Below are 22,347 nucleotides of genomic sequence, written 5' to 3' on the forward strand. Positions count from 1 at the left end.
TGCTGTCAAGACAAAGCAAGTTTCAAGGCAACAAAGTTGAAATGTTCCCAAGACATCTGAAAAACTACAGCTGGACAGCAAGAAATCAAATCTCAAATGCAGGCACAGGCAGTAAATCAATGTTTACAAAGTATTATCACAAAAAATAAAAAGGCCAAATCTCCTAAAATGAGTTTTAACTTCAAATGTACCTCTTGTTTCCAGATTTAAGGCAAAATCTTTTACATTATAATATTATTCTACACTGCCAGATGGATAAAATAATTTTAAAACAGATTTTCAAATGAGCTTAAACATAGCTGTTCTGACCTCCTCACACAAACACCCGCTGACCACAGCAGGCCATGTATTTATGTGAGTTGGGCCAATATCAACAACAAAGCAGTGCTGCTACAATGCATGCTTTGCAGATCGCCTCCCTCCCAGAGCCAAGCCTCCTGTGCCATGAGCACATCCTTCAGTGCTGTTGAGAACAATCCAGTGCTTTTCAAGCAGTCAGTCTATATCAGATCTTTCTACTCTTTCAAGACAAGGAAAACATATCACTCATGGGAAAGAAAAACTTAGGGAAGGACAAATCTAAAAGCTATGCAATGAAAGCGCTTGTCAAGAGAATATATAGAATATACCTGAGATAGCATACAAGAAACATAAGAACAAAGAAATGACAGTCATTCTGTTTTGCACTGACTAAATATTTGCCTCAAAAAGAGAAAGTATTTGATGAACACAAAAATCATGTATTTCAACTAAAGTTCCTGGGGTACAGTTTTGTTTTTTTTTCCTATTTCTCTGCTTAGCCATTTTCTGTATTGTGTATTGCAGAGTAGAGTATCCAGATGCTCAGATACATACTAGTCATTAATATGTCCATTTCTGATGGCTTGTCACATTACACACATTGCTTCAATGGAACACTAATGGTTGAACAGTGCTTAAGACTCTTCAGAAATAACACAAGACTGTATAAAAATGTTGTTAATAACCTTACATGAATCCCTTTAAAAATCAGCTTAAAGTTACTTACACTCTGTTCCCTTGGACAATATCAATGTAATCTTCTGAGCGAGCATAGTACCCATCTGGACTTAAAGCACCCCAGAAATTGGACCAAAGCTTTCCATGGCGAGTTACAAGCGGAGCAATTATCTTTCTGTGAAGTAACATATTGAGTAAAAAGATATGAACTGTGAAATGAAAATATACCAAAAAATACCAGTTTTTCTGACTTGAGTAGAGTGTAGTCAAAACACCAGTGGCTATCAAACCCTGAAGCAGCTATTCTGAATTGGAGCTGCAAAAAAAAGAGAAAGGATTCAAGCCCCTACAGCCCAGAAATAACAACACTATAACAGAAGCAAAGATTCCTATAAAGCAGAGGCAGCTTGTATTTCTGTCAGCCAAGAAATACTACCCTCAGCATGGCAGCATGAAAAGAATCACAATACCTGAGACAAAGAATACTAAGATAAAAACTGTGAAACTTCAGTTACAAAAGTTACTTTAGCCTAAAAATTAGCTACCCAAAACAGGGTAGTCCAAAAGAAAACAAAGAACAAAAAAGCTCTTTGTTTTGGGGGCATGGAGGGGGGGGTATCTACTAGTAGGTATATTTTGCAAGGTTTCTGTTTCTACCACCTAATACATCTGGCTTTTACCCTCTCTTCCTACAGCAGTAAATGTTACAAGTGTCGTAACACAAAGGACTGGCAGACACACCTTGCCCACAGCACCGGAGCTTAGTGAGACAGGATCAGGATGCCCCAGGTGGAATATCAGCTTACCACACTGTGTGACAACTAGCAATTTATATCAGCTGCACCCTGCCAGAGGCTGCTGCAAAGTCAAGGCATACTACAACTTCAGATATCACATCTCAGTGAGTTGAAACAGGTCATTACAAATGTTAAATCTCCAAGAAAACTTGTCACCTACTGTATCATGTTTATGATTCTGAAAAAAAGGTGACAATACTAGTAGCAGTAAAACACAGCTTTGTGTTCTGTGGTTCCTACTTTTTTTTTTTTCTTTGATTTTTTTCTAGTTGTGTGTACAACTGTGAAATCACTAGTTACTGAGACCCTGACTCATTTCATAAGACCTGTTTACACTATACAATTTTTGCCATAGCAACTTTGGAGTGTCTAAAATTCTTATCAGCAATTGCTGCTTGACAGGAACAAAACACTGAATGGATTGTTGGGCTCCAAGCCTGCTATGAACCATGGCAATCAAATAGCACAGGTAAACAAAGAGGATCTGAATCTGCAAGAACAGACAGGATTTTATTTTCTCTGGAGGAGCTCCAGAGAACTGTTTCAAGTTCAAAGAATTTCTGTAGAATCAGGAGATATACTACACCTGTTCTGTTCTATCAATATCTTTAAAGTCTTTGGGTTTGTCAGTACAACATCTGCGTCTATGCTGAAGTAGTATTCACATGCGTCATCCTGGCGACAGAGGTCCCTAAAAAGAAAAATAAAAGGAATGGTTAACTCACATGTTTCCAGAAGAGGTTCACAAATGCCAAATGCACAAATACCCTAGCTGTTCATTTCATAAACAGCCCTTTAATACATATACTACAACAGTCAAAGAATGATACCATAATGTAAAACAGATGGAGCACATGTCTATGTATTTGGCAGAGTACACTCACTAGACAACAGCAGAGTAGAATGAATTCAGCCTCCCTACACCAACTGAATGGTAGAAGATCAAATGGACTTTTGAGAAAGTCACATTAAAGCTGCAGCTTTCTGTCATGCAAATGGGATAATTGATTTTGTCTGCTTTCTCCACTATTATTCACTGAACTTGCATTAATTCCATCATAGTGTTAAGTCTTCACATGGTTTTACTTTCATGCTTTAAAATGTCTACAAACATAGTTTTAGATCAAGTTCTGTTTGATTTGATCATTTCCAATTGGTTTTCTGTAATGGAAAAGGACTCTGTCACTTCAGGGGAAGTGACAAATGGTAGATGTGACAGGTTACATGCTGACTTCAGTGACCGCTGGCATGGCTTCCTGTTTGCATCTCCTTTCCCTTCCACTGCCTCACCTAGCACTTAGGTCAGCACTTACTACATCTCCTCTATGGTTTACCAAACAAAAGACCCCAAACTTGTTGATAATCAAATGATCTTACGCTTAAAGGACTTCGGATTTAAGGCTTTGTGGAAATTATAGTAGAAGGTAGGGTTTTTTTACTCCACAAATGTCAATCTTTTCTCTTCAAACTCAATTACTCAAGATGTAATGGCTTTAATCAAATTTTTAAAAGACTGTAGTGACAGAGGTGACATTCTCCTTGCTATAAAAGCCAGTATTTGGACACAGAGTCTAAATCTTTGCTCACTGTCTGGCTTTGCCTTAACATATTCACTGAAAGTTTTCTGTCTTATGAATACATGCCTGTATGACCACAATTCCTTAATCAGCACTTTCTCACATAATTGCCCCAATTGAAACTGGCAGGTTTTATTCCTGCCATAACACAGCCCAGCAATTAAGTCTTTATGGCATTTTCAAATTTCATTCAAAGCTTTACAACTACTGAATGCAATTCACCTGTACTTTATATTATCGTAATTACAATTGCTAGTAGTAACCATTCATATTGCACTTGACATTAGTTGTTAAACTCATTCCAGAAATATCCAGCATCCCTATCCCCATTCCACTAATGAGGAACCTAAATCTGAGAGTGGCAGCTCTGCACTGGTCTGCAGTTTCAGCCACAACACTGACAAACCTTTCCAAAAGCTGCAATATCATCTGCTGCTACAAATGTATGAATAGAATTGATGTTTTTAATTATCACCAAAGAGAACAAACAAACATAAGAGATTTGTATTTTCTTGTAAGGAAACATAACTGAAAAGATGTTTGATTGTTCACATTATTTCAGTGTATGGTCCTTCAGCTTCTGCCCTTTTAAATAACCAGAGTTTTATAAAAATCTCATTCATTGCATTCACTGTTGACAAAACTTTTGCTCTTCACTCACATCTTAATTAAAATAAACTAACAAAAAAATAACAAAAAACTAGATTAAAAGTTTTAGTCTAAGTAGTTGTACTTGGTACTTCAAAAATACACTAAGTCATTAAAAGCGTTACTACCATACATTGTCTGGAAATGTAGCTACAGTACAAATCAGTGTGAAAGCTCTAAATTCAACTTCTATAAACAACTTCTATAGACAATACTAAATATGTGTCATGGTTTTGTGGTGTTGCTGTCAATATTCTACATCATAACAGCATGTGCAGTATGGATCATTGGAAGGTTCATGCTCCAGTTCCACGGAACGACGCATACCTCTTAAATAGGGGTAACACATCGTCTACCCAATTTCTTTAGCATTATCTGTCGCTTGTTAAGATACAATTTGAATTAGCAATTCATCATTTTCATATCCCTCACAGTCTGGAAGTACAACTCTAGACATGGACTGTGAGTCAACAGGAGCTCATTCAGGCTATCAGAAAGAACTCTGACAGAAAAGGTGTCTGGATGACATGGACAGCTATTGCTGCCATTTGCATTTTGCACTGCTCACTATCTCAGCCATAGCCATTGCTCCTCTCAGCAGAGCTCCTGCCAGCGTCACTAAAAACAAATAAACATAGCCACAGAATAGATAAAGCACTAACCCTTGGTTTTGTGTTTCAGGCTTAGGTAACATCACCACAATTACTACATCTGGAAGCTATTGTAATGAGATATAGGTGGGAAAGTTGCATTTCTTTTGCAGTACTGAAAGTTCAGAATGCTGAGACTGAAACCCAAAACTGCCTAAGAGTTCTAAAGAAGCAGCTCAGCAGAAACAGCAGGAAAATACAAGTCTCCAGTACTTGACATTTGAGAGATTTAATCCTTGCTCTTCCATTTAACCACATCCAAGGAATTTACCCTACTCACAGGCTATCTAACTCATCATTTATCCATACCAAATGGGAGCTCTGAGACATTGATATAATATCCTCTAATTTTCAGAAATCATACAGGAGAGACAAAGCACATCTCAAAATCCAACAAGTATTAACCACTAAAAGTATCATTTTGAAGGGATATGCATGCAGACAAAATACTGAACATGAAATTAAGGTTTCTTCTTTGTATTCTCCTTTAGTTTTCTTCTTTCCGTAATCCCCTTCCTTCCACTTCTGCCTGTTTAAGCTATGCACTCCTGTTATCAGGACTGATATCACACTGATACCAGTTTAGCTATCTGAACTGTTGAGGGCTAATGATTTGCTAAAGCAAACTTGGAACTGTCATTGTCATGAACATCTAAATTTTGAGCTAGATTTTCTGAGGAAAAATGTAGTCATTACAGAGAAGTTGATGATGATCTGAAGGCTGGCCAAGTAGAGCACAAGTGAAAGGCAGTTGCAGATGACCTGGTCTTGTCCTGTCCCAGCCAAAAGGAATGAAGCAACAGTTGGTGACACCTACACTGTTCACACATAAGATCATACTTAGCTTTCAATATGAATCATCTTGGGATGATCTCATCTCATGAACATTACATTTATTTCTACTTCAAACAATTTGTGAATGACGTAGCTATCTGCTTAGAGTTTACTAAAAATAATGTGTTTTTTATTATGTGAATGGCTGCTTCTGCAGCCGTGGACATGGGTAATATTTCCTAGAAAGGTTATGGAAGAGGCCTGGAGCTCAGCCAAATTTCAGTTTCTCAGTGGCTTCAGAACAACAAAACCTTGTTTAAACAAAATTCCAAGAACACCAAGAACACAAGTTCCTGCTTTCAGTTGATGCCGTGCTATACTCTCAAGCTCTGAATGTAACAAAAAACTTCAGATATTTTAATATATATTCATGTTTATACTGAGTATAACGTAAAAACAAACTGGCATCTCTTATTTTTCAGTCTTTTCTTGTCTTTACCTTCATCAGAAGTCAAGGCAGTAGTCTACTGAAATAGAGAAATTTTCCTACAAATAACCAATACCTTTTATATTAAACAGAAGCCATAAAATACTCAACAGTAAATATTTTTTATCCAGGGCTTGTTCTATACAAAAGCTTTCACTTCTGTACTATAAGATGTGAAACTGTTAGTATTTAGTATGCAAAACAATACACATTAAAGAAAAAAAATATGTGTTAGTGGATGCACCATTATAAAGGATTTAAAAATCAAAAATTACATTCCCATGTTCCGGGCTTCTGCTTGACTCAGATTTTCTTCAGGTCCAACAATTTTTATATTTCTGATCATGTTCTTGGCTTTTTCCCAGAATTTCTTGATGTGCTTTTCATGGTAAACCTCCTGTAATCATGTTAACATTGTTTATAGTGAATGAAAAGTACAAATTGCTGTGAAATCATAAACACAGTGTCCAAGAACAAACTGTATTCCCTCCTAAGCAAACAGATGGCAAGCAGTATTTGAAGATAATCCAGTGTATCTATCATCAAAAAAATCAAGTGCTTCAGTCCAAAGTTTTAGCAAGAGAACCCAACACATCAGCAATATAAATCAAACCCATACATCCAGGCCAATGATGCAATTCACAAATTGTTTATGCAGCATTTTATCATGATACTTGTTTTACAAACATCAAACTCCATCCTCAACCTCAATGGCACAGAGGAATTCTTATGTCACTCTAGAAGGGCTGTAGAGAGGAGAGTTGCCACCTGTGTTGTCCAGCCAGAGAATACTGGCGGTGCCCCAGCTCCAGACCACAACACCTACTCTATTCTCTCTGAGAGCAGCCAGTTGGAAGGAAGCATTCAGTGCTACCAAGGTGGCTGGAATGAAACCACACTCAAGAGTGCTTACAGTAAGGAAATTTAGAATGTCATCAGCTTTGGCTAAAAAAGTAGACAAAACAGCTTGCTAGAATCATTTCTAGAAGCAATGATGTTGGCAGAAGAGGTTGAGATAGGAACACAGGGGTATTTGTCTATTATTTTGCCCTAATGTGATAAAACCAAATCTTACTTTTTCAATCAATTAACAATGCTGCATAGTCACTCTCTCAGAAAAGTAGTCCCATTAGTTGTTTCTTTAATATCTCATTTCCCTACCCCTAATTTAAGGGATCAAAGTATACATTGCTTCCAGACCACTGCCCTCATTGTTAGGCTTTGCTATAACACATAACTTCATAGTAATTAAAGATGATGGCTCTTTCCCACCTATAATTAAAAAGCTATTCACTCTTAAATTCATTTTTAATATCTTTTGAACTCTGGCTGAAGCAATGAAACCTAGTATAGCCTATATGTCCCATCTGCAGGTTATATTTATGCCTTTAAGAACTCCTTACCAACAGGCATTAATACCTTTAAAAGCTCAGCCCTGCTTCTGCTCTGCTTCTGTTACTCAGGACTGCCATGCTCTGTTAACAATGATATCTGTTTATTTGAAAAGGCAGAATTCTAATTTTTTCCTGACATTCAACTTGCAACACTGTTTGTCCATGAGACTTGCATGCATTTGTCAACTCACTCATGCAAATAGTAATACTGATGTCACTAGTGAAGTATTGGTATCACCAGATCATTAGAAAATTAGCAGAAACCATTAAACATATTTCAAAAAGCAACTAATCTAAACTGCCATCCAAGACCTATCTGGGCACTATGGTCTTTCCCCTGGTACCCAGCAAGAGCATCAAAAGAAACACAAATGGGATATCAGCAACAAAACAAAAAGCAAATTCAACGACATCTATTGTTATTAAATCAATTAGTACTTCTCCCAGAAGCACACAGCCTAAAATTCAATTTCTAAGTAGTTTATTTCAATAGATTTCAGCAAGCTCTGACTGAACTTCATTTCACTACTGTATTTTTTCCCGCTTTTGCATTTTTAATCATACCATGACTTCTATAAAATGAAGCTTTGCAGAATAGTAACATTATACTTACATTATTATGAATGAAGACACTGAGAGCCTCCTTTGGGTAATCCAGAGTCAACAGTCTGTCTAAAAATTTAGGTAGGAAAGGAGTGGGTTGTTCAATGAAAACACCAATTTTTACTCTGGGATATTCCTAAAAATAAAGGCAAATGATATTTTGACTCAACTGGTAAGACTTGCCTCATTTCTAAGATTAGTTTTATTAAAAAGCAACTAATATCATGTTGGAATAAACTTGACCACACAGGTTTCAAATGGTCTAAGCCAACTAGCTCTGATGTGCCGCTAACCATGTTTTTGTTCATTATCAGACAAAGCAAAAATAATAGATTCAGTATTACTGGAAAACCTTTTGAATTCCAATAAAAGAAACTGAGAAATTGAAGTCCAAAAATAATGTAAAAAGACTGGTAGTTTTTTCTCTGTTAAATATACTTAACAGTGAAAACTACAGAACTAAATACAACTAAGAAATGCATAGCAAAATTGTCGCTGTTTTGTTTTGCTTTTGAATAACTTGTACATGAGAGATTTACAGGAAAACACAGGGAACTAGTTTTTTAAAAGTATCTAAATAATAAAGAATATTCAAAGTATTTCAGTCATCAAAAAAAAGACAGTAAAAGTCTTGCATATCCTTTTGTGTGCTCTATACCCCATAGCTATCATGAATGAGTTCTGGATTACTTCCCCAATAACTGAATTTATTAAGACCTGTAATAAACACTAACCAGAGCATCTCCCATTACACCCAAGGAATCCACCATCTCCTATCAATTCATATTTTTTAAAATTCCTGGTTTGCCTGTGTTTGATACAGAGACAAACCTTAGAGCCTGCTAAAACAAACCTAGACAGAACTCATGTATTCCTAAAATACATTATTGAATTATTCGAGACAAAGAAATTCAACATTCAAATGCCTTTAATTCTGCACAAAAGCACTGATTCAACAAAGCTTCTTCCCCCTTCCAAAACAGACAGTGAGTATGAATATCTAAGCCTACCAGGGGCTCAGAGGGAAACCTTATATGCATATAGAAGGCTGCAAGTTAGTTTTCCTTGAGTGAGCCCGTACTTGCTTGAAAAGCATCTGGATAAACAATCAGTGCATGCTGAGTTTTCACAGTGTCACTGTCTGCATTGGAAGTCCAGAAACACATTGGCAAGTAGACTAGGAAACATTACAACACCAAATGTTTACCCAGAATGCCTCTTATTTATGACTTCATCTGCAAACCTAGCAGACACTTATTCAGTCAGCCCAATAAGTTCAGAACAGCTGATGAAGGTATGTGTACCAACATGTCCCGAAAGTAGCAGCTACAGTATTTGCTGGAAACTACCCCGTTGTGACTGGAGTTTGACTAACTGATGCTGATAACACTGATTACAAGTGATGAGGAAAGCAGCCTGTTCCACTGGGCTTACTGAACTAACATGCTAAAAATAATAGAGCTGCTATCACAATTCTGCATATTTTTCTAATTCAAAGCCATCTCCCTATGTTTTCCTAAGAAAGAGAAGCAGGTTACATCTGGATCTGCAAAGATTATAGGAACAAGTAATACTAATACTCCTCCAAAATACTACAGGAGCATGATCTGATTGGCTCCAATGTCTACACTAAAACTCAGTGGTGTGACAAAAACAAAAGTACATAAAGGACTAGAGTTTGAGATCCCTGCAAACTGCGCTGTCATATCTCCTCAAAGCAGAGTTAATAGATCTACACTAGTTCATCAAGTCAAGAACCCATGTCAGAGTTCATCTGAAGGAACTCAAAGCTAGTAATAACTTGGCATTAACAAAACAGATCCTGACTTTCTTGTGAAAAGAACTACAATGGAAAAGATCTTCAGGAAATATGAGCACATCAATATATAAAGTCCAATAAAGCAGTATGAGAAGGGCAATTGCAGCCCCAGCCTGATCTAGTGGGTGGCAAACCTGCCCAGAGCAGGGAGGTTAAAAATGGATGATCTTTAAGGTTTTTTCGAATTCCAAACAGTCTCTGATTATATGATTGCTTTTTATTCTAAAGATTTCTTGTTAAGTAGCAACCAGCCAGGCCAGAACAGAAAGCGCGTTCAGAAAATGAAATATTGCTTGTACTAAGAAATGCCAGAGGTAAACACTTCCACAGAGGCCAAGGAAAAGTCTCAGTATTTCTGCTGGCAGAGTGAGTGAGGTATGATGTCCAAAGAATGAGCTACAGTAAGGAAGATCCATTCCAAGTAGATGTACTTAAACAGTACAAAAAGCTATCCAGTAAATCACTGCAAGTTGCACTCCATTAATGGCTTTAAGTTTAAACTACTCCTTAGGCAACACCTTCAGATAAAACTTAACTTTTTTCCTCAGGTAAACTTTAACATATAGCTGAGAGTGCAAAAAAAAATCAGCAGAACATCAGAACAATGTCCTACCTTCATATTAATGATGTATGTCTAAACACATATGTATATTAAAAGGATGTGAAAGTGATTACAATTCCTGCAATAACTTTTTGCCTTCCCATAACTTCCCATTCCATAAGCTTCTTATTTGCCCAGAAATTGTCACACTGTTTTCATTGCTAAACAAATCTCCACTTCTTTCATGCAATCCTCAACCCTCATGACCTCTAAGCTCTGTTCTCATTCATATCTTCACTACATACAAGAAACGAAACGGATGTAAGAAAAAGCTTTTCAAGAATGATCTGAATGTTCTTTTAAGTGCAAGCCTTGCACTTCCACACTGTAGATCTTCGTATTTACTCTGCCTAAAATTTACTTAGTACAAGCAGAAAAATGTACAAAGACAACAGAGGTCACATATGGAGCCACATAGCTAAAGTATGTTCACAAATATCAGGAACTCAGACACACAAACACAGACACATTTAGGTAGGTTTGTCCTATGAAAATTCGAGGGACTTTGCCAACATCTGCCCTCAATTACATCAAATACATTCCGCATATATGCATTTGCAAATAAAGGTATCCGCACCATTCTTTAAAAGGCGAAGAAGTTTTGACTATACTTTTCCAGCAACTGTGTAAGCAGATTACAGTCAACTGTTCATCTCTATTTATAACAGAGATTATTAAACATTCTAGGTTGATTTCCTTTTGTAGATCTTTATGTAAACCTCTGAAGTTTGAAGTATTTCCATACTTATCAAAAATTCAAGTTATTCGCTTGAATCTTGCATGATTTAAAAGTGATGCATTCATCCTCAGTGAACAGAGGAAAGGATCTGAGGGCTTTTGGGGAAGGGTTTAGTTTCAGTAATACTGGGGAAACCTATATTAAAATGCATGCATGAAATTATTTCCACAAGTATTGGCATTTTCTGTAAATTAAACTTCCTTCCTTATAGTTTCCTATACGAGACAAAATATCCTCAGGTGCCTACTAAACATAAGGGTGCATACCAAAAACCTTTTGATTCAGAAATCACTATATACCTATCAAATGCTTTCAAAAGTGTTTTGCTCATTTATCAAGTTTTCATACCGTTACTGTTGACAGATCCAGCATGTCTAAATCACAAATACTGCATCCAGTTTCCCGTGTCCAGGCATTGGGGATATAGTTTCCCAAGTAATTCAAGTAAATCTGGTAAGAAATGAACAATTCAGGTTTAATGAGATGTGCATACAGTTGGTGATTTTTACTCTTTACAGAATTCAGGCTTAATAACTTAATTCCTTAAACCTAAAGGCAAATGACTGTCTTTTTATCTAAAAAAGAAAGTAACATAAAAACGCCTATCTTTTCTTATTATTTATAAGCCAGAGGTGATACCTTTCTAATTTCTACATAGAAACAAAAAACTGTAAGCAGACCAACTACCAACTAAATCCAGGCATGACTTACAAGAAATAAACTTCAGACCCAGCTCTGAAAGCTGCTCTGCATGTTTTCCTGCCAAAAATGATTCTAGTTAATTCTCCTACATCCTAAAATCAACACTTCAAACAAAATGCAGAGACCAACCACACAAAAAGCATATAGAAATTGTAAAAGACATATTCCCCATGATATATGATGTAAAACTATGCCGTGACTCAAAACATATTCTACTGGCAGGCTTCTGAAGCAGCATCTATCTTCTTAACGCTTTTAGGATTTGCGCTGAATGAAATGTGTACTTCTGCTGATGGACTGCCTGGGCTGCCCTGTCCTCCTGGATTCAACAGCAAACTTGCACAGAGCTCCACACATCTCTACTACTATTTGCAATGTTGTTTTGTTGTTTTTTTTTATGCCAAGGGGACAGCCTGCCTGTAGGAAGGCTGCTACTAATTCCTTCTCCACTGGCTTTTTCCAAACTGAAGGGATAGAACATCATTCTGATAGAAAACAGTCCAATATTCAGCCTGTATTTTACCATATTTCAGAAGCTTTGTTCATGTATATCGAGAGACGTTATAGACAGATTACAATTAGAATTGCTTCTGTTTAATTTCAAAGATGTACAATAAAGTCTAGAAAAAAACTGGGCAAAACAAAAAAAAAAACCCAAATCATTGATGTCAGAATAATTCAGTATCTATTTAAAAGAAGAATATCTGATCAACACAATTACTAATCTGCAAATACAAGTGATTACATTAAAAAAAAAGAGAAGGTTCTCACAGATCTTTTATTTGAGGTTGATTCTACAAATTACTTTGGTATGAGTTCATTTACAAACTAGTGAAATCTTGTTCCAATCCAGTTATGTTGTTGTCTTTTTAATACTATTCTGTGTTTAAAACAGAGCAATCTAGTCCCAGATTGATCAAAGTGATATACAGTAAGAGTTTCTCTTGGTTTTAAAAATAACATTATTACATGTAGACATTAAGTTCTGCTTAATCGTAAACTTCTTGCCTACATGTAAAATACTGTACCTTCCTTTTCACTGGCTGAACTCCTACAAAGAGTTAATACTCCTACAATTTTTATTAATACTAATTAGAAGTTAATAGCAGTCATAACTTTTCCAGACTATCCCACTGTTTTTGCCAGAGCTACAATTGCTGACTTTGCACAAAACCAAGAACAAAATGCCACTCACTTTAGTTGGACCATTTCCAAGAACAGTGATCGGTAACGTTTCATACATAGAATTCCTTGCTCTTACTTTCCCTTCTTCAAAATTCAGATGAACTTCATCTGCAAATTAACAAGGATCATATCACAACAGGTTTATAAAAAGATAAAACTTCACTTAGTACTTAGAGAACTCTGATGTTACATTAAAACTCAAGAGTCTGCCAGCAGCAGCCCTCAAAATTTGAATGAAATCTGCTTTAAAACTTACTCTTTTCAAAAACATTTATAAATAAATTGTCTATTTTGGATGTGACCTGAATTTAAAGTTGCTACATAATTGCAGGTTAGAGGTAAGGAAGGAAGCTTGTACAAAATGTAGCTTTCAATTTTAATTCAAGACAATTAAAGAAAGGAAATTACTCATTATTTTGCAAACCATTACACATAGCATCTAAAATGCCATTTTAATTACAGGAATGAAGATGGTAATTTAGTTTGTGAAAGGCTGATAGAAAAATGGTTCCTAATTTAGGAAACATTGGTAGCTTCACGTATTTAAAATTATTTTTGTTATTTTAAAATCAAACTTCCATGGGTTTTGTTGTTGTTTTTTTGTTGTTTGTTTTGTTTTGTTGATTCTTTTTTTTTTTTTTTTTTTTTTAATCAGTAGAGGAAAGCAACTAACATTAAATCCAAAAGACCTGTGACTGAACCGGAAATCTGGTTTACCCACCCAAACGTTTAATCACAACAGAAGAGCATATGTTTAGGAACTGTATCGATGGTTATGCAAGTAAAGCATTAATAACGTGGTTAATGAAACACAACATACAAAGCATATGCTTACCAACAGCACCATTTAAAGTCTGGAAAATAGCACATTTGTGGTCCAAAGTAATGTTTAGGCGTTCCTGAAATAAAAGTAGCAGAGATATTGAGGCATTCTAAAAAGCCAAAGCTTTTACCAGAGTCCTACAAGATCTGCTGCAGTAACAGCAAGTTAATCAGGCCAAACTACCTGACACACTCAGTTCTCAAATGGAATTCTTAATTTTACACTGTTAAGCTTTTCCTAGATTCCTGACTTATGCAGTTGTATAGCAAGCAATTTTACATATGAAAAAGCCACATCTAAACCTGTAGAATAAAGGTTATAACTCTCCAAAAAAACTGCAGTTTGTCAGGGTAAGCTAAAGAAAGATCTATGCTTTATCTGAGAAATATTGACAGTTCTTTGAACACCAGCAGAACACACTAGTGGTTCTTAAATCAAAATCACTGCATTTCAGTGTTTGAAAAAAACAGAGAGCCAAATCTAAGTATCACGTCAGAATAGAAACACCTTCACTTAAAACATATTCCTAGTACTAAATTATTAAGTACCTTGTTGAAAAAGTTTTTAAAATGATCAAAAGACGTACCCTTTAAAATAGATTTAAAACCTGCTATTTTGATATGAGTACTTTGTTTCAAATCATCCAAGATTTCCTTGCTTATTTTACAGTTCTGTGTATTGCCTTACAGAGAATCAGTGTTTAAGAACCATATAGAGTCTCCACAGTACTGTACGTAGCCAGTACCTTTATAAGCAGTGCTACAGGGGTGTTTTGAACCATTGTATAATGGTGCACTGTGCAGAGGTACACACTTTTGGTCTAGAAGACAATCTGTTCAGACAGCTAATTACATTACTTCTGAGTTAGGTGCAGAGTCAGCTCAAGTGTCTCCACACACTGTCCTTTCTATTGCATATCTAGCATCTGACTTAACTTGCATAAAGACAATACAAACATTTCTGAACTTGTATCTAAACATGCCCTACATCACAGGCATAACTTGATAGAACTTAAAAGAAAATGCATAGAATTCAAAGACTTTAGATCTGCTGTAAGCACCCAAGTGATCAAAGTCAATCTCAAAATTCTGCATTATCAGCTTCTAGAAACCTTCTTGCATCAAAATACTGTTTAGCCTTTTTAACCCACTTTTTCTATTACCCAACCCATGCCTCTGATCTACTATGTTTTAATGCTCCTAATCAGCACAGAGCTTTGTTAAGCTAAGGCTTGGAGAGGTCTCCCCCCACACTTTATGATGCAGCCTTGTTGAACATATCTGCATAAAAAGCTGAGGAGTTGGATGCAGCTGCAGGCAGGACCTGAAATGGCAGCAAGCCAAAATCTAAAAACTCTAGATCAGCAAGTAGTTCAGTGACATCCTGGAAAAATGCCACATTCTCTGGCTGTCAAACTGCAGACTACATGGGACCCTCATTGAGATGAATGTGCCTAATCATATACCTCAGAGCAATTATTTCTAATGACGAAGCACAGCCTGCCTAGATCTGCAGGCAGCCTGTAACTGTATTTCAAACCATGACCCTTCTGAAGTCTGTTCATCACTCTGACAGTAGGAACCTCCAGAGAACAAACACCACTGTCAACATGGTATTCAGGAAAGAAGGAGACAGCATGCCTTTTATTTTTATCTCCTGATGTTTTATGAGGAGCAGCATGTTATTGCAAGCAGAAAGAAATGAGAAAGCCAGCCACCACCTACCCTCGCCAATGGGTCGACGTAGATTTTGGTGTAAAACAGCTGGTCATCGTCATTATCCTGCAGATTCCACTGCTGCACAATACGATTTATATATGGAGCATAACCAATAAATCCTGCAATATTAAAAACACAAGTTATTTCATTCAGTGTGTTTGGTGCCAATGTATGAAATTCATACAGTTTGGCTTAAAAATCTAGTTTTCTGTGATATGCATTAGTTCTGTTCTAAGAGTTTGCAATTACAGGTTATTTTTATTGTAACGCTATTTTAAGGTAAAAAATAGCAGAGACATGTCGAAGATGGAAACAGATACTTTTCAGATGGTCCAGTAAACTCCAAAGCATGAGACTAGGCTATTGCTGCTCCCAAGAAAGAAGCCCGCTGTAGAAAAAAGCCCGCTTCATTTTCACCAATCACTGAATCACAGATGGTTGAGATTGGAAGGAAGCTCTGGAGATCATCTAGTCCAACCTCCCTGCTCAAGCAGGGTCCCTGTGAGCACATTACCCAGGACTGTGTCCAGACAGCTTTTGAATATCTGAAGGAATCACTTCCTTCTGGCAGAGAAGCCTGAAATTAATCCTGCCAGAACTACAAGTGGAATTCAATTTGAACCTGAAATGCATTACGTTTAAGCCAAATCAAAAAAAAAAAAAAAAAAAAAAACAGACAAGGAAAAAAAAAGAAAAGAAAAATAGGGATGATACGCTGGGTAAAGAGAGAAAAATGTGGGAGCACTCAGATCTGCAGAGTGCCTAGCATTCTTTACCCAGGTAGAATGAAGCCCTATGTTCTGTAGCAGATAAACAATGTCAGAGTCAATGCAAGCATGTATTAATCACCTGCAGAACTATTAACAAAGTTGGCATTTATAGGAGACTTCAGAATTAACACTACATTGAGATTAATGGGAATGACCCACACTTCTCTTGAAATAAATGATCCAAGCCGTGCTGAGGAGACAAGCAGTCAACACCAGCATTTGCACATAAGGTGCAGAGATCCCTTAGAAACAGGGCACCAAAGCAGGGAATTCTGTGGCCCAGCTTACAATCTTTCTCTGTAAACAGCATGTACAACCTTATGCTTCTACCCCTAAACCAGCAACTGGGTGATCCCTGCACAGCATTTCATTGTAAGTCATTAACGCCCCAGGCGTTACTTGATTTACATGCTTTACACAGCAGCATTGCCAAAAATACCATGGGACTTCGAAGGAAATCTATTCTCGAGAACAAAAGAGCAGACATTCAAGGAACAGAGAGTGGTAAACAGCAAATGCAATCTTCAATTAGTTCTTGGGGAGTTCAGGAATACCTACACGTATAAATATATAAAACATAATGAAAGCATCATGTTCAAGTTCAAGATTGAATATATTCACAAATCACACTTACCTCCAGAGTTCAGAAATCGTTTTCCACTCCGGACAACAGGATACTTGTCAGCTAGCCTTTTATCTGGCCAAATTAGCCCATCTGCTGCAAACACCACTTTATGACTTGTTTCCTGAAATTTCTTCAGCAGTTCTTCAGGTCCTCCCGCAAAGATAACATCATAGCTGAAAACGAAGAAAAGATGTCCATTGTTAATGGTTCTGTGTTCAAAGCAACAAATTGTTTGATTATTCAATTTTTTAAGATCATACAGACATCCATTAATTTCGGAAAAGTGACTTACTAAATCCTGCCACATTACCATGTAAAATTCTTATCATCTTCTGGGAAAATAAGTCCTCAATAAACACTATTTAACCAGCGTTTTCTCCTTCCATTTCCATTTATTTTTCTCAGCCTTCTACATTTCTTCTTCCTTCAGAATTTTTCTACCTGAAACTGATTTTCAAGTATTTTGAGTAACATACAAGTATACATTTTTAAAAGACTTGTCTGACATCTTAAGTGTGCACATTTATTTCTCAATATATATTATTACTTTCTTAACTACCACTTAACTGTGCTACATTTTCACAATATTTAAATTTCTGCTATAACTTTCTTGATGTGCTGAAGACTTCAGAAGACTCTAAACTTCATAACATTTACTTATGAAAGCCACCAGTTTTTATGTATTCATCAGATTTAACTCCTGATTCTCAATCACAGAGACCAAATGTTGGAAAGGCTGATATCTAAACCAAGAGGTTATCTATAAGAGGAGGTCAGCATTAGCCAAAAAACAGAAAATGTGCAGCTTTGGTAAATGTCATAACATGATGGAATATCACAAACCCAGCTGTTCCTTGCCATAGAACAAAACCTAAATCAAATCCTCTGAAAAACCACAAAATGTATGTAAGTGATTAAATAATTTAGAGCATAAGGCTCCTTTGTTCATACTTTAGATCAACATATTTTGTGTATTACTGCACAAATCACTTCAAGGTTCATTTCACATAGCATGAAGTGAGGACACAGAAATATCGGGATCACACTAACAGATTAATCTCTGGCTGCAGAACCAAAATATCTGCATTTAATGGTAGTGTCTCAGCTTTTATGTTTATGGGGATATTCTTATCCCATGAATCTGCCTTAGGTACCTAAAGTCTGCAGTCCCAAAATAGGGCAGAGGAAAGGTACAGCTACCAGCTCCAAGGGTCTCATCTTTATCAAGATTTTGTTCTTGCTAAGTATTTGAGCCAGGACAGCCGTATCCCACCAGCAGTAAACAGAATTTTTTGCACTGCAATGTGTTACTCAGCAATAGAGCCAAGAAACCAACCCTTACAGCCTTCTGGTGCTCCTTTGTTACAGTTCCGAATTATTTAAAATGTCCTTTCTTCAAAGGAGATTTCATGCAATTGGACTAAAAAAAGTGAACAGCTGGCTTACAAATGCAACAGATCTCCACCACAGAGCAAAGCATGAGCCCTGGAGAGGAAGTGTGTTATGTAGTCTATATAAAGTAAATGGAGATCTGTTAACCTTCACTGTTTTGTTTTTCTGTAACTTTGGCAGAAGAATGTATGAAAGAAAAAAAAAGAAAAAGAAAGAAAAATGTATTGTACACTTTGGAGCTTCTCCAGTTTTGCAAAAGCTGCCTGCTTCTGCCCAAAATATACAGAACAGTATTTCCCTCCCCATTCAGCTGGTGTAGTCCTATTCAAAGCCAGAATGGGTCTGAAGAACAAGCAAGAAACAGGAGACGAGTTGAAGACAGACAAAAACAGAGATTTGTCTGAGGCTTTAACTTAATAGCTTATGGCAGGCTGTGCTTCTCCTCTTTGATCAGGTTAGTGCTGCTGCTGCAATGATTTGCAGCTGCAGGAAGGAACCAAACACCCCTGGAACATTGCTTCCCAACGAGTGTCATTCTGGAAAAAGAGCCAAAGCTGAGCAACACGCTGGGCTAGCCACAAGGCTCTGCTTGGGAAAGGGATATGCTACTTAGCGCAGCACAGTTCATAATACAAAGCACAGCAGCACAGAGCTCAGCTCTGAACTGCTAAACTGTATTTGCAATTATTGTAAATTTTACATACAAAGGGATATTATGCAGGAGCATTAGTCTATCACTTACGTACATTTTCCATTGATTTTTGTGGCCCTCTGTTTCATCAAGAAGTAACCTGCTGGATTACCCTATGCCCCTCCCCAAACAGGACCCTCCAGCAGCCTCCTACTCTTCACTGCTAGTCCTCTCATCTGTGGTTTTACACAAGTTCCATTTGTCTCAGACAAAAGGAGAACTTCTTGAGCCAAGCTCAAACCTACCTATTTGCCTCTCTTCTCCACTATGTAAGACTACACTCAGTGTATCCAGCACTGAATTCCTGTCATAAGGAAGATCCAATTGAGGTCTACCACATTGAGACCATTGCAAAATGGGTTCCAGGACAATCTTTGACAGTTATGCATGTGAACTGACTTTCAGATTTGAATAGGACTTCAGAATTGGACAGAGGAGAATACGTAGAGATACATCCAGAAAGAGGCAGGATACTTTGACAAGCTGGAAAAGCTCAGATACTCTTATTTATTCTTCGTAAATCCTTTTGATTAACTAGGATGTGGAGGGGGTAAATAAAGTTTCCACAGCTCCAGTCCTATTTCCTGAAGTTCCCAGATGGTTGATGTTCAGGGTTGGAATCCACCCAGCCTTCCTCCTTTTTTGGCCCCAAGTCACACCCTCTGTACACCCAGCGCCTTGTCACAGCTGGGAAGTGATCACGGGTTGCAGATCTTCCAGAACTGAACGTGCAACTTTGCATCTACAGCTTTATAACAATAAAGACCTGTTACTATTTAAGCTGCAAGTTAAAGAGCTCCAAGTACAAACAAGGGGGATTTACTTGCAACTAGCAACTCAGGTCCCATATTTCATATTATTTAAGTGGACTGTTTAGGCCACACACTTCGTTGTTTACGAAGTATTTCCACCAGAATCACACCTTAATTGCATTTTCTGCATATCTCAAAACGGTTATCCCTCATTTCCTGGCAAATGTTTTTTAAAAAAACAATCGAGGCTTCAACAATCTTCTACAACACAAGCAGATTGCTGTGGGAGTTCTGGGTGAACAGTCACAGCACCAACCATGTCAGCCCAGTCTGTGCTGGCTGTTAGCCCGTTCAGTCTGAAATGGTCCAAAGTAAATCAGCAGCTCGCTCTCACAAAAACAAACCTAATTCAAATTGTATTCCATCCGCACCTAGACACAAACTGACCACTAGAAAAGTTAAAACTATTTCCAGAGTTGCGAGTCACATAAAAAACACTACTCAAAACATAGCAAGAAGCTGCATAAACTGTTCATTATACATTATTTGCCTAGTTACAGTAAATAAACCGTGAGATTCCTTCTCCACCACCCACCAAGATTAATATCCCAAATGCTTAGCAGTGAATATAAAGAAAAATACCTGAAAAAGAAAGGGAGTTCCTATAGATATGCTACATTTCTCAAAGTTTAAATCAATAACAAGGATTCCTGGAAATGAAAAGGCTCATCATAATCCAAATATAATGCTAGAATTAGAAAGAAAATATATTTTTTTTCCTACTTGGAATCTGTCCCAAAAGCTTTAAATCAATGTGTATTTGGGATTATAACCTTCAAGAACCTGGGAGGCTTGAAATTGCAAGTTTTCCTGGCAAGAAAGATTATGACATCTGTACTTGAACACACATAGTCCACCATACTCCCTCATCCACCCCCCCCCTTAGATAGCCCATCCTGGAGATAAAAAATTATGTTGCAGAAATGTGAGCCACACCCAAATCTGATAACAAATTGAAGTATTTTACCATATAGGGAAAAATATTAAGGTACTGAGATAGTAAGTTAGAAAGCAAGAAGTCAATATAAGCAGTGAGTGTTAAGTAAATAGATGATTCATTTGAGCCTCTAGTAAAGATCAGAACAATTCCCCAGATTACTCTCAAATACTTTTCTGGTCTTGCATGATTACTAGAATACCACGAGCATGTACATGCTGATTTTCACAAAGTTATTTTTTCTACTTAATGAACAGAAAACTGCTAATCAAGTTAGTAAGAAAAAAAAAACCAAGCAAACAAGAATGTGTGGCTTGGAACTGTATGTCACTTTTAAAGTTACAGAAGTGTAAAAATCCATTTCCCATGTAAAGCTTGCTCAAAGTGCTGAAGTAAAATTCAGTAGCACACATTCCAAGATGAGCTGGTCACAGAGCATGAACCATGCTCACGCTCCAGGCTTGCCCCCAGCTCCCTCCCCTAGGCTGGCTGTGCCTGGGGCCTCTCAGCCCCATTCAGGACAGAGCTGCACATCCTCCCTGTAGGTGCTGTAACCCTAGCATGGGTGTGAGAGGCTGTAGTGGCTGCCATGAGCTGGGCCCTTAGCTGCTCTCAACATGTTCTTAGCACACACAGGACGAGAAAAAGAAAAAAAAGAAAGTAAACATGTTAAAAAACCCCTGTGCTCTCTGCTTTCTGCAACAGAAAGAAAGCTATCTGGCCTCCAACAAGGAAGCTCAGGCACAGCCGTGCTGTTTGTGGTAATCTGGCACCCTCAGCAGCCCTGTCTCCATGCTTCCATCTGCAGACACAGCAGGCACTGGGGGGCTGTATGGCACAGTGCCTCACTTCATCTCTCCAGCACATAAAAGGAGTTTTCTCACTAAGTGCTTTCCTCAAGAGCCTGTTTTCCAGCTTACTCCATGTCACTGTTACTTCATGGAAGGAGATCATGCTCAGGTCTCTTCTGGCCATATTATTTCTGGAGCTGCTTTTGCCAGTCCCCCAGCTCCCAGACCTCAGCCACATCCCACACTACCGCAACAGAATGAGAGATGGATGCATGCTTGCCTGATGGTCTGAAAGCTTGTCAGCTCCAACAACATTTTTTCACCCCCTCGAGGCAGCATAACTATGAGCAACTCATACATCTGTAAATCCTTTTTAAAAAGCAGTGATTGCTCCAAGCACAAACTACTATTTTTATGAATGAAAAAATGGGAGCAAACATTCTCAAACAAACAGAGGGTCATGCAACTTCCAGCACATCAGATTAGCTACTTCTGTGTGCCCACCCAAGCTAAAATGTAATGACAACAAGCCAGGTTTGCTCACCATTCAACAAACATTACAATCAAGTCCTCTTGATCAGCATAGCTCTGTATGCCTTCTTTCAGCAGTCGAACTTTCTGCCCTCCACCAATGGAGTTCGCCAACTCACCACCTTTCCACTCTTCACCTTTTCCAAGTACCTGGAAAAAGTAAAGAGCCTTTTTTTTTCTTGGCACCAAAAAACAAGAGGCTTTTGAAAGCAGACTCTTATTGAAAACAGATGTTAAAGCAGAAGCAACACATTAAAGCACAGCAAGCCAGCATTTCCAGCATCATAAGTTTTCCATGTCTGA

At 37.5% G+C, this 22,347-nt stretch overlaps 1 protein-coding gene across 2 annotated transcripts in view; it reads right to left on the minus strand.

The window, feature by feature from the left end:
* Nucleotides 1–22,347, minus strand: part of PLOD2 (procollagen-lysine,2-oxoglutarate 5-dioxygenase 2) — a 50,461-nt gene that overhangs the window by 7,823 nt on the left and 20,291 nt on the right. For both annotated transcript variants that reach the window (XM_015871497.2, XM_015871496.2), the window contains exons 3-12: nucleotides 22,058–22,194; nucleotides 16,900–17,063; nucleotides 15,502–15,614; nucleotides 13,790–13,853; nucleotides 12,965–13,062; nucleotides 11,416–11,517; nucleotides 7,919–8,044; nucleotides 6,187–6,308; nucleotides 2,362–2,466; nucleotides 1,028–1,153 (exon numbers count right to left, since the gene is read on the minus strand). In XM_015871497.2, the coding sequence (XP_015726983.2) occupies nucleotides 1,028–1,153; nucleotides 2,362–2,466; nucleotides 6,187–6,308; nucleotides 7,919–8,044; nucleotides 11,416–11,517; nucleotides 12,965–13,062; nucleotides 13,790–13,853; nucleotides 15,502–15,614; nucleotides 16,900–17,063; nucleotides 22,058–22,194 (1,157 nt within the window). The remainder of the gene's footprint in view (nucleotides 1–1,027; nucleotides 1,154–2,361; nucleotides 2,467–6,186; nucleotides 6,309–7,918; nucleotides 8,045–11,415; nucleotides 11,518–12,964; nucleotides 13,063–13,789; nucleotides 13,854–15,501; nucleotides 15,615–16,899; nucleotides 17,064–22,057; nucleotides 22,195–22,347) is intronic.

Source organism: Coturnix japonica, chromosome 9 (genome assembly GCF_001577835.2).
Source record: "Coturnix japonica isolate 7356 chromosome 9, Coturnix japonica 2.1, whole genome shotgun sequence".
Classification (NCBI taxonomy): Eukaryota; Metazoa; Chordata; class Aves; order Galliformes; family Phasianidae; genus Coturnix; species Coturnix japonica.